Genomic DNA, 14,100 nt, shown 5'->3' with positions numbered 1-14,100 from the left:
AGTTATAACGTACTAGAGATAAGACACTTTCTTTTGAAATTTTAAATCTAGCAGACTAGAGGGACCTTACAAACACTATCCGACACAAAGTAGATAAATGGTAAATAAGATACAGGTCAAACACTTTAAACACCAGCCGAAGCAAGGAGAAGAGAGCAGATTTCAGTTGCTGCCTATACTCGCTAATATATGTAAACAACTTTCCACAATTATAAGAATCTGTAATCTTTTAATAATCCCATCTGAACATCCTAAACAAGATCTAAACATAATAATAAGAATTAGGGAGAAGTCAAAAATAAATAAAATAACAATAATTATATGAATCTGTAATCTTCCACACAGTCTTTACGCCTTTGTGTTCCGCATATGAATGTGTACTAGCTTACGAACAAACAATTCTAGACTATGATGAATAGAAAAAGAACAAACATAAATAGCAAAACAATAATGTTGGTGTAAGTACACAGGAAAAACACAACCCACTACAGACTAAGCAGTTCTATCAAAATTGCCTTAATGCTTCGCGCATCACATGCATCGGGGTAAAACTATTTCAAACTCTGAGGAAACAAACACAGCTCATAAATAACTCCTCTGTTTGGCATCATATTTGTGGCTCTCCACCAGATTCCTCAGCAGCTCCCTGTGCAGTTTCTTCAACAGCTCCATTTACAGTTTCCTCAGCACTACAATACATTTAAAAATGAGGGTCAAGAACCACGCCACTAAGGTAAAGAGTGGAAACAATTCTAAATCAAAACGAGAAACCAGTAAACCAAGCAAATTTTCAGGTGCACTAAGAAAGTAGAACATATACAAAGGCAGATAAAGTCATCAAACCGCTGCACAATCAGATAAAACAGACATGTACAACCCAAGCAGCCATAAAACATAATGGAGGAAAAAGAGAGACTGTACATAATAAGTCACACTTCCGACCCGGTTGAACAGAAAAATCATTCATGACCCTTAAACAAAACACCACTAGCAAACTGCTAGTGCAGCATAACACAGGAAGGGGGTATAGTTGACCCAATAGGCCTAACACACACAATCCTATTCTACCGGAACCAGAGTTTATCCAACTTACTCGACGGGAAATGCACTGACCAGCAGCAAGAATCAGCATTCAATCAATTATGTTTCATTCTCAAATTAGTTGGATTCAAATCTGTAAATCATTTGCCCCCGTTTCATCCAAAATTAAACCCCTCATAATTTCTCTAAATTAGGACAGAAGACCTCGAAAACAAAATGTTACAGATCTTCTAGCAACGTCCTGTTCTGAGGCCATTTTGGAGCAAAATTGAGTCAAATGCATGGGGTGAAGCAGCATTTTATTGCAGCGTCCCTAAAAAGGCAATGCTAAACTTAGGGTACAAAGCAGCTGGCTTCATTCAGTACCAAGCAAGGGGCACAAAGCTTTAGTTGTTCTTCCATAAATCATCCATGATTATGACTACACGACTACATCATACTTGGAACACCCCACGCTCTGTCACATTGGTGCATAGGGAGTTAAATTTAGGCTAATCCAGCAAAAAATTAAAATTTAACCCTAACATAACTTGTTAACCCCAAAAAATAAATCTTCTTCAGACCAAACAGCGTACCCCAACGTCTTTCAAATAGTTCCATTACCAAATATCTATAACCAATTAACTAGTGACAGTTGATTCGCTTTTGCAAAGACTAAAGAGCAACCAGTAATATGATTCATCAAAGACCCTACCTTACAAAAATAGATAATCAATTACTAAGTAATTCATTGAAAAACCAACATCACATGAAACTTAATTCAGCATAAAACAAGCTACTAAAACACATAAGAATTCATCACTACCTTAAAGGACGAACTTCTTTTGGCTCAGGCTTCCTCCAACTCTTCTCAGTCCTCTCCTCACGCATGAAACTCGGCTTCCCATTCCCCCAAGCTTTTTTGTCACTTGACTCAGAAACCACCTCCTTTACCTTCAAAGATTCAAGCTTTTGATCAATCTCCTTCCAATCTTGCCCCTTCTCCTTCAAAACTTCCTCCCTCGGTCTAGCTGCCCCAAATGGATTATTAGACCCTTTGGGCTTCACCACCACAGTAGCCTCATTATTACCACCATTCTGATGCTGTACTTCAGCTATAGGCAATGTCCTGGGCTGCAAATTCAATTTGGGCCTACCTCCACCACCACCACCTAAAGTTTCTTCTCTCTTTCCTCTTCCCCAATTTTCTGAATCCACTCCACTATTATTGGACTCATAGCCCCCGCCTCTTCGCTCTCTTAAACTGTCGAATGCCCCACCTCCACCGGACCTTTTAGTCCACTTATCCGAATCCGAATCACTGCCGTTTGACCCGAAACTCCCTCTCCTATCAAATCTTCGACCCGAAGAGGGTACAAAGGATTTATTTGCGCCCCAGTTATCAGATTCATCAGCTTTGGAATGCGAATCTGAGAAAAATCCTCCTCTTTCGCCTCTCTCCCTTCTGTCGAAACTGTTACCAATGGAAGTTTTTTTAGCTGCGCCCCAGTCGTCAGTCTCGTCGGCGCGTGAAGGCGCAATTTCCCTGTCGGAATCACGTCGGAACCCTCCCGGTCTCCGGGACTCGTCCGACGAACCTCTACCTCCTTGCCTATCGTAACCGTACGATCTGAAGCCGCCTCCCAGGCGAGAGCTGTCAAGTTCCTCGGCGGAGCGTTCGCGTGGACCGGTGGGGAGCATCATGACTTCCTCCGGCGTTAATCCCTTGACGGCGGCAGCAGCAGCGGATTGAGACTTCTTAACGGAACTGTAAGTTGAGAACTCCTGAAGGGATAAGGTTGGTGGCTTCTTCTTCTTCGTTTTGGTGGTGGCGGCGGCGGCTAGAGATGGAAAATCGGAGAGCCCAGCGGTGGCGCCGTTGGAGTGGTTGTCGCCGTTTACTGACTCTTCCTTTTGGAGCTCGGACTCATGTTCCTCTGAATCTAAAGCCCACGCGCCTGGTTTTGCCCACGCGCTCACAGTTGCCGCCATGTTTGCTCTTGCTAATTGCTCTTTGGACTCTGTTTGTTATCTCTGTGTAGGTTTTTTGAGAGTATTCGCTTCTGTTTCAAGCGAAGAAATAGGTTTTATATAAATATAAAAGGATTGCGTTGATTTGATCAAACGGTAAGCGTTCAATGCGGAATAGATTCGGCTTGATTGGACGGTGGAGATTAAGTCCTTCATCTCAAAGGAAATGGACTTTGCGTTGAGTTTACACTATTCTTTTATGTTTATTTGAAGGCGTGTAATTGTAGACCACAAATATTGCATTCCATATCTTTGGTCTAATAACTAGGAATTTACAAGTAATCACTATTGTTTGACTCAAAAAATATCGAAACATTTTTGAATAAATCAATCAAAAAAAATAAAGAGATAAATCTTAGTCAAACATAATAAACTCCAGATCAATGAGCTAACAGAATAAATAGTATATAAGATGAAATAGATATAATCGATCTTATTGAAACTTTCGTTGTGTCTCCCATTAATCAATGGGGAGGTTGTTTTACATATCCTTCTTTGGAGATTGCTAAATTGTTCCTTTTGTTTTTAGGAAGATTGCACAAGAGGGGAGTAAGGAGAGAAGAGAAGCCCCTTAACCGAAGGTTTTTCCTTACTATATATAGTCATGGGACCTTTGCTATCTACTTGGTCCGACGCTCTTACATTATGTCTGTCTTGGTCGTCCTTTAAACATCGTTTCTTCTGGCTCGACGGGTATCGAGATTGCTTGATTTGGAATATGCCATGTCATTTTCCGTCGCCTTGCCGCCTGGACGGGACGTTGGTCAACTTGACGGCAGCGGTCGGATTTTGACCAATACAGTTAGTCCCTCCGTCTGTCGGAGTCGTCCCCTGTCGGGCTAGGTAGACGGATCATGACTGCTACGAATTCGAGAGAAATCTGATTGTTGGTTCCTTGGTTATGCTTTTTAGATTTCAAGTGGGGTGACGGCGTTCTTTCGATTTCCTTGGACCGTTGCGGCTGTTTCGGAACCGAAATGTCGTTTGGCAATGAAACCTTGTTTCGTGGCTGCTACCATTATGACACACGTTCCTGGGGAACCGAAACGTTTCGTGCCCTATCAGATTCGATTGGCAACTCTTTGGTTTCGTGCTTGAGGGGTTTACGTCTCTTATAAATATAAGGAACTCATCATTCGATTGACACACTTATTTGCCTTTTGCTTGAAAGAATTCTGCAGATATACTTTCTTCCTGATACTCCGAGTTTTCGTTTGCCCTCAGTTAACTGAAAATTTTCATCCTTTCTTTCCACTGTCTTTTTGCCGCATCATCTTGACAAAATGGCTGGTGATTCCTCTTGCACTGATCTCCCTATCACAATTCCGACACCGAAAAATGTTGCTCAGGCCACTGGGGGCAGAAGTGGTAGAAGACGAGGAGGTCTCGTCGGTAGTTGAGATTTTGCCTCGTCTTGGGAGAAAATTGACCGACTTCAGCAATCGCGCCAGGGCGGAGCCGAAACCTGTCGCTTTTGTCATGAGAGAAGAATACATTGCAGAGTTGAAAGCTAGGTGGGGTATTCCCGGTTACGTTGACATGCGATCGGCGATAGGGACTGACATAGTTCATTTTGACTGCCCTGGGTACTGCGTGTTTTATGCCTACCCCTTTCTTATTGGGTACACACTTCCTCTCCCTCTCCTGGTGGTAGATTTCTACCACTTTTATGAGGTATGACCCGCCCAACTTTCACCGTACCTATACAAGTTGTTCCTTATGTTGCTTAAGTTTGCAGAACTCGCCGGCCGTGAGATCACTTTGTATCACATACTCAATATTTTCGCCCCTCAGCTTATCCGCAGCACGATGCTTCACATGCATCCTCTGGGGTCGAAGATTCTGGTGGTAAAAATAGACGACAGGGCTAACCGTCATTTCTACGAGAATTATTTCTATGTGCGGACCGGGCACATTGTGGCGGATCTAATGGGGTTCCTTGAGAATTGGTACTTTGCACGTAAGTTTCTTATGCTTTTAGTCGGAGATATATCCGACCACTTTCTGTTACAGTACTAAACCCTATTATGTCTCCACAGCCGATAAATTGCCTCATCCATCTGTCGAAGGTATCCGCGAGTGGGTGAGCACCATCCTTCCCTATACGGTAGGGGTTCACACATGGTCGGCCGTTTATGAAAAATTTGGACGTAGACCCCTTACAGGTGAGATGTCATTTCTGTTTGCTATTTTTCCTCTCTTTTTACTTAGTTTCTCATGTGCTGTTTGTCGATGCCAGGGAGAGTGCGGAGAGTGAGGGCTCCTCCATTGGCTTTCCATCAGCCGATCTCGTCTGCTCGCCCTGTTGCAGCACCTGCCGCTCGGCCTTCATCGAGGGTTGCATCAGTCGAGTCGGCGACTGTAGTTATTCCTGCGGAGGCCACTTCTTAGACTGAGGTCCCGACTCGTGTTTCTCGTCAGACGGGTGAGTCTCCTCATGTTAAGGAAGAAGAAGGGCCATCCAAGAGGCGGCGAGTGGAATTCGAGGCAGCCCCTCCGACTGTAATTCATCTAGACGTCTCTCCCTTGACAAAATCTGGGGCGGGGGTTGATACTGCTCCGCCCATGGAGATGGAGACAGTCGTCGTATCTGCCCCGTCGATGGAGATTCATGCTATTGTTGTTGATTAGCATCCTGTTGTAACCGGGGGATAGATTTTTGAGGCTGCCATTATAGTTTCAGAAGTAACCTCGTCCTCCGTACCTGGTCGTGCTTCTTCCCCAGCTGCTGAAAGAGGGAAAGGTGTTGTGGTTGACGATTATATTCGAGTCGGACCTCGATCCTGATGATGTTAGGATGCTTGAGGAGGGTATTACCAATCGATGGTTCATGCGGGAGGGCCGGCCCGTATTCTTGAGATTTCTTCGGATGTTAATCTCCTGGGGGACACGGAGGATCTGGTGCCACAGTTCAACATTTTGTGTTTTGCTGCTGAGAACGAGGCTCTCCATAACGTTCCTGATGTCGATTTGATGAATGAGATAGCCGTTATGGGTTTGAGGGTACATTGCACTTTTCTTTTATACTTCTCTCATTTTTCTTGTTGATATGGCTTTAACCTCTCCTCTTGTTTTTCAGACGTACATGGTGGAAGTGGAGAGTATGCGCAGGGCTAACATTCGGGCCAAGATTTTCTTGAAGATGTTGGAAAAATATCGACGTTATCGCAACAAGTGCCGTGAGATACACAAGCGACTGATGGAGAATCCTCGTGCTCGATCCCTCAGCGAGGAATTGGAGAAGAGAGATCAGCAGTTGATGGAGGCTATTCGCAGGAACAGTGTGCTCGAAGAGCAGCTTCACGCGAAGGATGAAGAGCTCGAGGTGGGAAAGGGGGTGGCAGCAGAGTGTGACTATTTGCAGGGGAGGCTGAGGTCAATACAAGCCAAAATGGACCAAAACCTTATCAAGGTTGAGGCAATGAGTGCAGAGTGGATGGGGAAGATGGGTGAGTTGGAGAGAAAGGTCGTCGGACTGGAGAGTATCGAGAGTGCCTGGTCTGCGGCTTCAGCAAGGGCGGTGGCTCTGGAGAACACTATCTGCGTCCTTCAGTCTGAGTAGGAGTCGGAGAGAGCGACGACAATGTTAATGGAGGCAAGGCTTGAGGAGCGCATTGGTGAGATTGATCGGGAAACTTCGACCTTAGGAAACCGGGTTGCCGCACTTAAGTCTTAAAAGGAGCGACTATTGGCTCAGATTGAGTCTTCCTCTGTCGATGCTCCACGTTGCCTACATGAGCTTTGGGGTCATGTTGAAGCTCAGCGGGATATATATAAGAGTGTGTGGGAGGCGGGCAATGTTAATGAGGCCGCATATGAAGAAGCACGAGCAAAGGCGCGGGAGGCCCGCATCAACTGTGTTTATGACTCTGCGACTCCGGAAGCCGACGAGGGTGCAAATGATGAGGGAGAGCTTCTTGGAGATGATGGTGGTGGTGATGACGCCGAGTGAAAGAATGTTGTCTTAGTTTGTTTTATGTTTTTTTATATTCATCGTCGTTTGTCGTTGTTCCTTTCTTCTTCTTTTTTTATTGTTGGCTTGGGCCGTATGTAATCTACAACCGTTAGCTCAGTGACCTTGTATAAAGAAGAATTTTTTTTGTTGTTATCTGCCTCGTACTTTGTCTTTGTTTTTCGCTTTTTTGTGACTTTAGCATTGGATGGATTCCCATATAGCGAGTCTCGGTCTTTTATTCCCTTTTTGTTTACTAACGGCCCTTGGCCTTAGATATATTTTAAACGTTTCCCTCTGGCGATGGCTCATGGCCTTGAGGGTGTGATTTCGAACTTTTGTCAAAATATCGACCCGTCGTTGTTTGATTAAGGTCGAACTTCTTCTTTTTGGTGAAGGCCTTTGACCTTAAAGGGTGTTATTTCAAACTTATCGAAATAGTAACCCGTCGTCATTCGATCAAGGTGGAACTCTTCTTTTTGGCGAAGGCCCTTGGCCTTAAAGGATGTTATTTCGAACTTATCGAAATAGCAACCTGTCGTCGTTCGATCGAGGTCGAACTCTTCTTTTTGGCGAAGTCTCTTGGCCTTAAAGGGTGTTATTTCGAACTTGTCAAAATAGTAGCATGTCGTCGTTCGATCGAGGTTGAACTCTTCTTTTTGGCGAAGGCCCTTGGCCTTAAAGGGTATTTCGAACTTGTCGAAATAGTAACCCATCGTCGTTCGATCGAGATCAAACTCTTCTTTTTGGCGAAGGCCTTTGGCCTTAAAGGGTGTTATTTCAAACTTGTCGAAATAGTAACCCGCTGTCATTCGATCGAGGTCGAACTCTTCTTTTTGGCGAAGGCCCTTGGCCTTAAAGGGTGTTATTTCGAACTTGTCGAAATAGTAACTTGTCGTCATTCGATCGAGGTCGAACTCTTCTTTTTTGTGAAGGCCCTTGGCTTAAAGGGTGTTTCGAACTTGTTGAAATAGTAACCTGTCGTCATTCGATCGAGGTCGAACTCTTCTTTTTGGTGAAGGCCCTTGGCCTTAAAGGGTGTTATTTTGATCTTGTCGAAATAGTAACATGTCATCGTTCGATTGAGGTCGAACTCTTCTTTTTGGCGAAGGTCCTTGGCCTTAAAGGGTGTTATTTCGAACTTGTCGAAATAGTAACCTGTTGTCGTTCGATCAAGGTCGAACTCTTCTTTTTGGCGAAGGCCCTTGGCCTTAAAGGGTGTTATTTCGAACTTGTCGAAATAGTAACCTGTTGTCAGTCCTAGTTTTTGGAGAATCAGACATCCTCTGGGGGAGTCCCAGTTCGTTTGACATTGTTTGCATCAGAGAGTGTAATGTCGGAGAGTATGAAACGTTGTTGTTTCGCTTATGTTCGTTCTGCGCACACATTGTAGTTTCCTTGTCTGATTCCTGTTACCGGCTTGGAGGTGTCACCAGCGGGCAGTATTTTCGGTTGTCTTGTAGTAGTTTCTCATTCTTTAATTGAGATGTTTCTTTGCTTTCTCGCCCGTGCGGCATTTGTTTTCCTGCTTGAGCAAAGAGCAGAAGGTGAGTTAAAATGATACTTTCCTTACCCGCATCCGATGGACCGGTGAATGAGAGCAGGTTTGTAACGTTGCTCGTTTTGTTTGGCATTTCGATAGTTGATGGGGCGAGGATTTCTAAACTCCATGACTTTACTCGGATCTCCTTCCCCTTCTATGGTGCGCCTTTGCCCCGCGTGGGTTGGGTTTTGCTTTAGCGCTCTTTCCGATGGGTAATCGTGTTTCTTGTCTTTGATCTGGAAGAGATTAGGGAATTTCACTAAGAAATCCCCACAAACGACGCCAAATTGTTTAAATCAAAAGATATCAGAACTTTTTTGAATAAATCAATCAAAGAAAATGAAGGGGTAAATCTTAGTCAAACATAATAAACTCCAGATCAATGAGCTAACAAATTAAATAGTATATAAGATGAAATAGATATAATCGATCTTATTGAAACTTTCGTTGTGTTTCCCATTAATCAATGGGGGGAGGTTGTTTTACATATCCTTCTTTGGAGATTGATAAATTATTCCTTTTGTTTTTAGGAAGATTGCATAAGAGGGAAGTAAGGAGAGAAGGAGAAGCCCCCTTAACCGAAAGTTTTTCCTTACTATATATAGTCATGTGACCTTTGCTATCTACTTGGTCTGACGCTCTTACATTATGTCTGTCTTGGTCGTCCTTTAAACATCATTTCTTCTGCTCGACGGGTATCGAGATTGCTTGATTTGGAATAGGCCATATCATCTTTCGCCTCCTTGCCGCCTAGACAGGACGCTGGTCAGCTTGACGGCAGCGGCCGGATTTTGACCAATACAACTATATTAATCAGGAAAAATAAAGACAGAAAAAAGAACAAGAAAAACGTTTCAAAAGATGATGGCAACAACAACAAACCTAGAAAATTACAAATAGGATCTAAAGAAAATAGTGTGTATGCAAATCTTATTTCTACCCGGGGCAGAGAGTTGTTTTTTATTTCAAAAGATAAAAAGAATTAAAAGAGTCTGATGAAAAAAATAAGTAAACAAGAAAGGCAGTACGACCTCGTATACTTATTAATTTTCTTTCAAAAATGATTTACACGAGATTTTTCCAATGTGTTGAGTTTGTTATTACTCTTCTCCTAGAAAAACTATTTTTTAACTTAAGAAATATCAAACAGTTCACAAATAATAGGTAATTTCTGGCGGTTCTGCTAATCCTCCTATAAATTCCATTCCTAAAAAACCCGGCAAAACATAGTTTATTATATACTAGTATTAAAACGTTCTCTCTGTTTGACTCAAAAGATATCAGAACTTTTTTGAATAAATCAATCAAAGAAAATGAAGGGGTAAATCTTAGCTAAGTATAATAATCTCTAGAACAAAAGATATACAAGGAGAATATAGAGGATAAGATTTCTTTATCTTGTCAAAACGAACCCTCAAACAATAATGGCATTATGTAAACAAATGCTATAGCAATTGTTGTAAGTCAGAAAAAATTCCTAGAGAGCTTACAAGGTGGTTTTACGCTCTACATATATGGGACAAACCCCTTCTAAACCATAAAAGACAAATCATAGGGAATATTCGAAAGAAAATTCCTAATGTCCCCTAATGGGCTTACACTGCTGCAAAAGTCGTACAGTCTCTTGTTCGCCTGTAGGTCGTCCCCTGCAGGATGACCAGCTACGAGGATCTCGACGTTTGTCATACTCATCAACGGTCGTGGTTGTTCAAATTTGAACCCATACAGTTAGTCCCTCCGCTTGTCGAGGTTGTAACTTGGTGCGTCCTCGATAAGCGGACACCACGCGTTCTCATGGAGAAATTTGATCCTACGAGGCATTACGGCTTGGCCAATAATGGGCTGTCAGCATGCTCAACAAGACACCAGGTAGTATATTTTACCAGGAATGACGTCATCTCTGCGTGCGTCTTCAGTGTGCGTGTTTTTGAGATAGGGGTTGATGGCTTGTCGCTTCGATGTCGGTGCCACTCTGCGACCTTTCGCTTTGATTTTGGCGCCACCCAATCCTATAAATAGGTGGAGGGTTTGTTTTTTCAAAAACTCTTGGCCATTTCATTTCTGATTACCCTTCTCATCTCTCCCGAGTTTGTTCTAACAACATTCTGCTTCTTCTTCTCCCATTCTTCTCTCACGACCTTTTCTGCTGTTCTAACACCTTTTTCATCGAAAACATGCCAAGATCACATCGATCTCGTAAGGGGGTTTCTGAGGTCGCCCCGTTTTCCATGGCGCCCCCTCAGGCAGTAAGGATTTGATGGTGGAAGAAGGGGATAGACTTCCTTCGGTGGAGGAGTTGCTGCCGAGACACCCCATGTCTTGAAGCGACTTCCTCAAAGATCCTCCTACTACTCCTATCCCCGTACTCTCTGAAACGGAACAAGTTCATATTGACGCTCTTCGTGCAAAGTACGGCATCTCCGCTCATGTTGACATGGTTCTAGCGGTAAGGAATTTCGTGGAAGTCCATAGACCTGGGTACTGCGCTTTTTATGAGTACCATTTTGTGATTGGTTATTCTTTCCCCCTACTTCAGTTAGAGTAGGAGTTCTGTAGATTCTATCAAGTTTGCCCGGCACAACTTTTGCCATACATGGTCAAGATACTCCTACTGTTGACAAAGTATGCGGAGTTGGCGGGATGCGAGGTTACTGTTCACCACCTCTCGCACATGTTCTCGTCTAGCTTCCACAAGGTTACTATGGTGCATTTGAGGCACCATGGAACAAAAGAGCTGGTGGTTGGCACCGACGACCGAGCAAGTCGCAAGTTTTGGCATAAGTACTTCTTTGTCAAAACCGAACACATTGTGTCTGACCCCGCCAGGTTCCCGGAGCGATGGAACGAGACTGTCATGACCCTAACCCCGGTCGTGATGGCGCCCAACACATTGCTAGGCAAGCCCGACAAATAATCAATCTTAACCCTTTTCTTTTTTAAAATTCATTACCAGTTATCAGTGTTTCAATACCAATTTAACATAATATACGTCTGAAAACAGTACATTAAATGTGCAGAAGTCATAATAATATTGCCACATAGCCCACCGATCCAGTGTCACAAGTCTGAGCCTCTAATACCAGTTTATCAACCTAATACATATCAATCTAGGGAATGCGGATAAAAACAAAGGATAGAAAGGAGTGATCAGGGCTGCGGACGCCCTGTAGTACCCGCTGCTCACGTAGCCCGATCCGTTTATTTATCATCGGCGGCGCTCACTGGGGGTGTGCAGACTCCGGGAGGGGCCCCTTATGGCCCAAGCGCAATATCAAGCCATTTGTGGCATCAAATCTAGGCCCTCGACCTCATATCAATATCAGTATAACACTGTTGCGGCGCACAGCCTGATCCCATAGTATCCTCACATCTGGCCCTTGGTCGTACTTAGTCCAGAAATCATATAAGCCCCTCGGGCATTAGTAAAACAGTAGTTCTCAGCCCGAAACATCATTTAATAGATCATTTTAGTTTCAAAACCGAGTAAAAAGTGGTTGAGTTGTAAAATAGTGGGAAAACGATACGACTGAGTTCAAGTAGTAAGTTAAAACAATGAGGAAATAATGATAAAACTCCCTGGAGGGTCCAAATAGTTGGCACGAAGCCCAAATACGGCAATCAGTCCAAATAATGATGATAACAAATAAGCTTCAATCAAATACGTGGTAAAAGCATCACTCGCGACGGACCAAGTCACAATCCCCAATAGTAAACGACCCTACGCTCATCATTAAGCGCATGTCTCATCTCAATATAGCACTACGATGTGCAAATCCGGGGTTTCAAACCCTTAGGACATCATTTACATTCATTACTCACCTCGAACCGACAAAAACTCTAGCTCGCGGCGCCTTTGCCTCTCAAATCGGCCTCTTCGCGCATCGAATCTGACCAAAACCAGAACAAATATGTCACAATATGCTAAGGGAACATAACCCAAGTGAAAACAATCGAAAAATATCAAAAATCTTGAAATTAATAAAACCCGAGCCCGGGCCCACTTCTCGAAACTCAGAAATTTTCACATCATTAGATTCTTTATCACCCCACGAGTTCATACGTACCAAAAGTTCTCAATTCCAACCTCAAATGGTCCCTCAAATCCCAATTCAAAAGTTCAAAGTCCCAAGCCCAAGTTCTTCCAATTTTAGCTTAAATTCCATGAATTTCTAGGTTAATTTCACAATAGAATCACGTTTTGGTTCATAAAACTTACCTCCAATCAATTCTCCTTGAATTCCTCTTCAATCTCCCTCAAAGAGCTCTCAAAATGATCAACTATGGTGGAAAAATGGCTCAAAATCGCGGAGGAAATGTCTTATAAACTTTTTGCCCAGCTCTGATATTCCTTCTTCGCGAACGCGGTCAATGTCTCGCGTTCGCGAAGCACAAACTTACATTGACCAATTTTTACCCTACGCGAATGTGTCACACCAATCGCGAACGTGATGCTTCTGCCTCCTACACCTTCGCGAACGCGACAACTTTAAGCGAATGCGATGAACAAAATGCCTTGGACCCCAATTTGCTCTACGCGATCGCGAGTGCCTTCTCGCGAACGCGATGCACTGCTTCCCATCCTTTCGTGAACGCGAGGCACCTCTCGCGAATGCGAAGGCTTAATTCTGGTCTTCCTCAAATCCTTCTACGCGAACGCGACATACCCCTCGCGAACGCGAAGGGTTATTTTCTGCAACACCTGAACTCCCAAAATCTGCAACTTTTCAACTTTGAAAATGGTCCAATTGACCACCCGAAACTCACGTGAGGCCCCCGGGACCTCAACCAAGAGCAAAAACATGTCCTAAAACCTCATTCAAACTTGGTTCAATCATCAAAACACCTCAAACAACACCAAAACCATCAATTCTCATCGAATTCAAGCCTAAGTTTCTAAAAACTTCCGAAATACACTTTTGATCAAAAAACCAACCAAACCACATCCAAATGACCTAAAATTTTGCACACACATCCCAAATTACATAACGAAGCCACAACAACTCTCGGAATTCCGTTCCAACCCTCGGATCAAAATCTCGCCTATCAACCGGAAATCGCCAAAATACTAACTTCGCGAATTCAAGCCTAATTCTATACCGGACCTCCAAAACCACTTCCGATCACACTCCTAAGTCAAAAATCACCTTCCGAAGCTAATCGAACCATTGGAACTCACATCCGATCCCTCTAACTCATAAGTCAACATCCGGTTAAATTTTCCAACTTAAGCCTTCTTAAAAGAGACAAGTGTCTCATTTCTCATTCATTCCCCTCCAAATGCAAACCAACTAACTCGACCACATAAAAGACAGCTAACGAAGCATAAAGAAGCAGTAATGGGAGAAAACGGAGCGGTAACTCCTGAGACGACTGGCCGGGTCATCACATCCTCCCCAACTTAAACAAACGTTCGTCCTCAAACGAGTCAAGAGACATACCTGAAGACTCAAACAGGTGAGGGTATCTGCTCCGCATCTCCCGCTCGGTCTCCCAGGTAGGCTCCTCCACGGGCGGACCTCTCCACTGCACCCTCACTGAAGCTATATCCTTCGAC

The 14,100-nt window shown here is 43.6% G+C and overlaps 1 protein-coding gene across 1 annotated transcript; it reads right to left on the bottom strand.

Moving 5' to 3' along the window:
- Positions 1-299: 299 nt before the first annotated feature.
- Positions 300-3,091, bottom strand: LOC104230541 (eukaryotic translation initiation factor 4B3). Its single transcript, XM_009783375.2, has 2 exons — positions 1,847-3,091; positions 300-689 (listed from the first exon to the last, which is right to left on the bottom strand). The coding sequence occupies exons 1-2, from the start codon at positions 3,010-3,012 to the stop codon at positions 608-610; spliced, it is 1,248 nt and encodes a 415-aa protein (XP_009781677.1). The 5' UTR covers positions 3,013-3,091; the 3' UTR covers positions 300-607.
- Between the last annotated feature and the right edge of the window lie 11,009 nt (positions 3,092-14,100).

Source organism: Nicotiana sylvestris, chromosome 1 (assembly GCF_000393655.2).
Source record: "Nicotiana sylvestris chromosome 1, ASM39365v2, whole genome shotgun sequence".
NCBI lineage: Eukaryota > Viridiplantae > Streptophyta > Magnoliopsida > Solanales > Solanaceae > Nicotiana > Nicotiana sylvestris.
The sequence above is the reverse complement of the archived record's forward strand: the minus strand, read 5'-3'. Positions and strand labels throughout refer to the sequence as shown.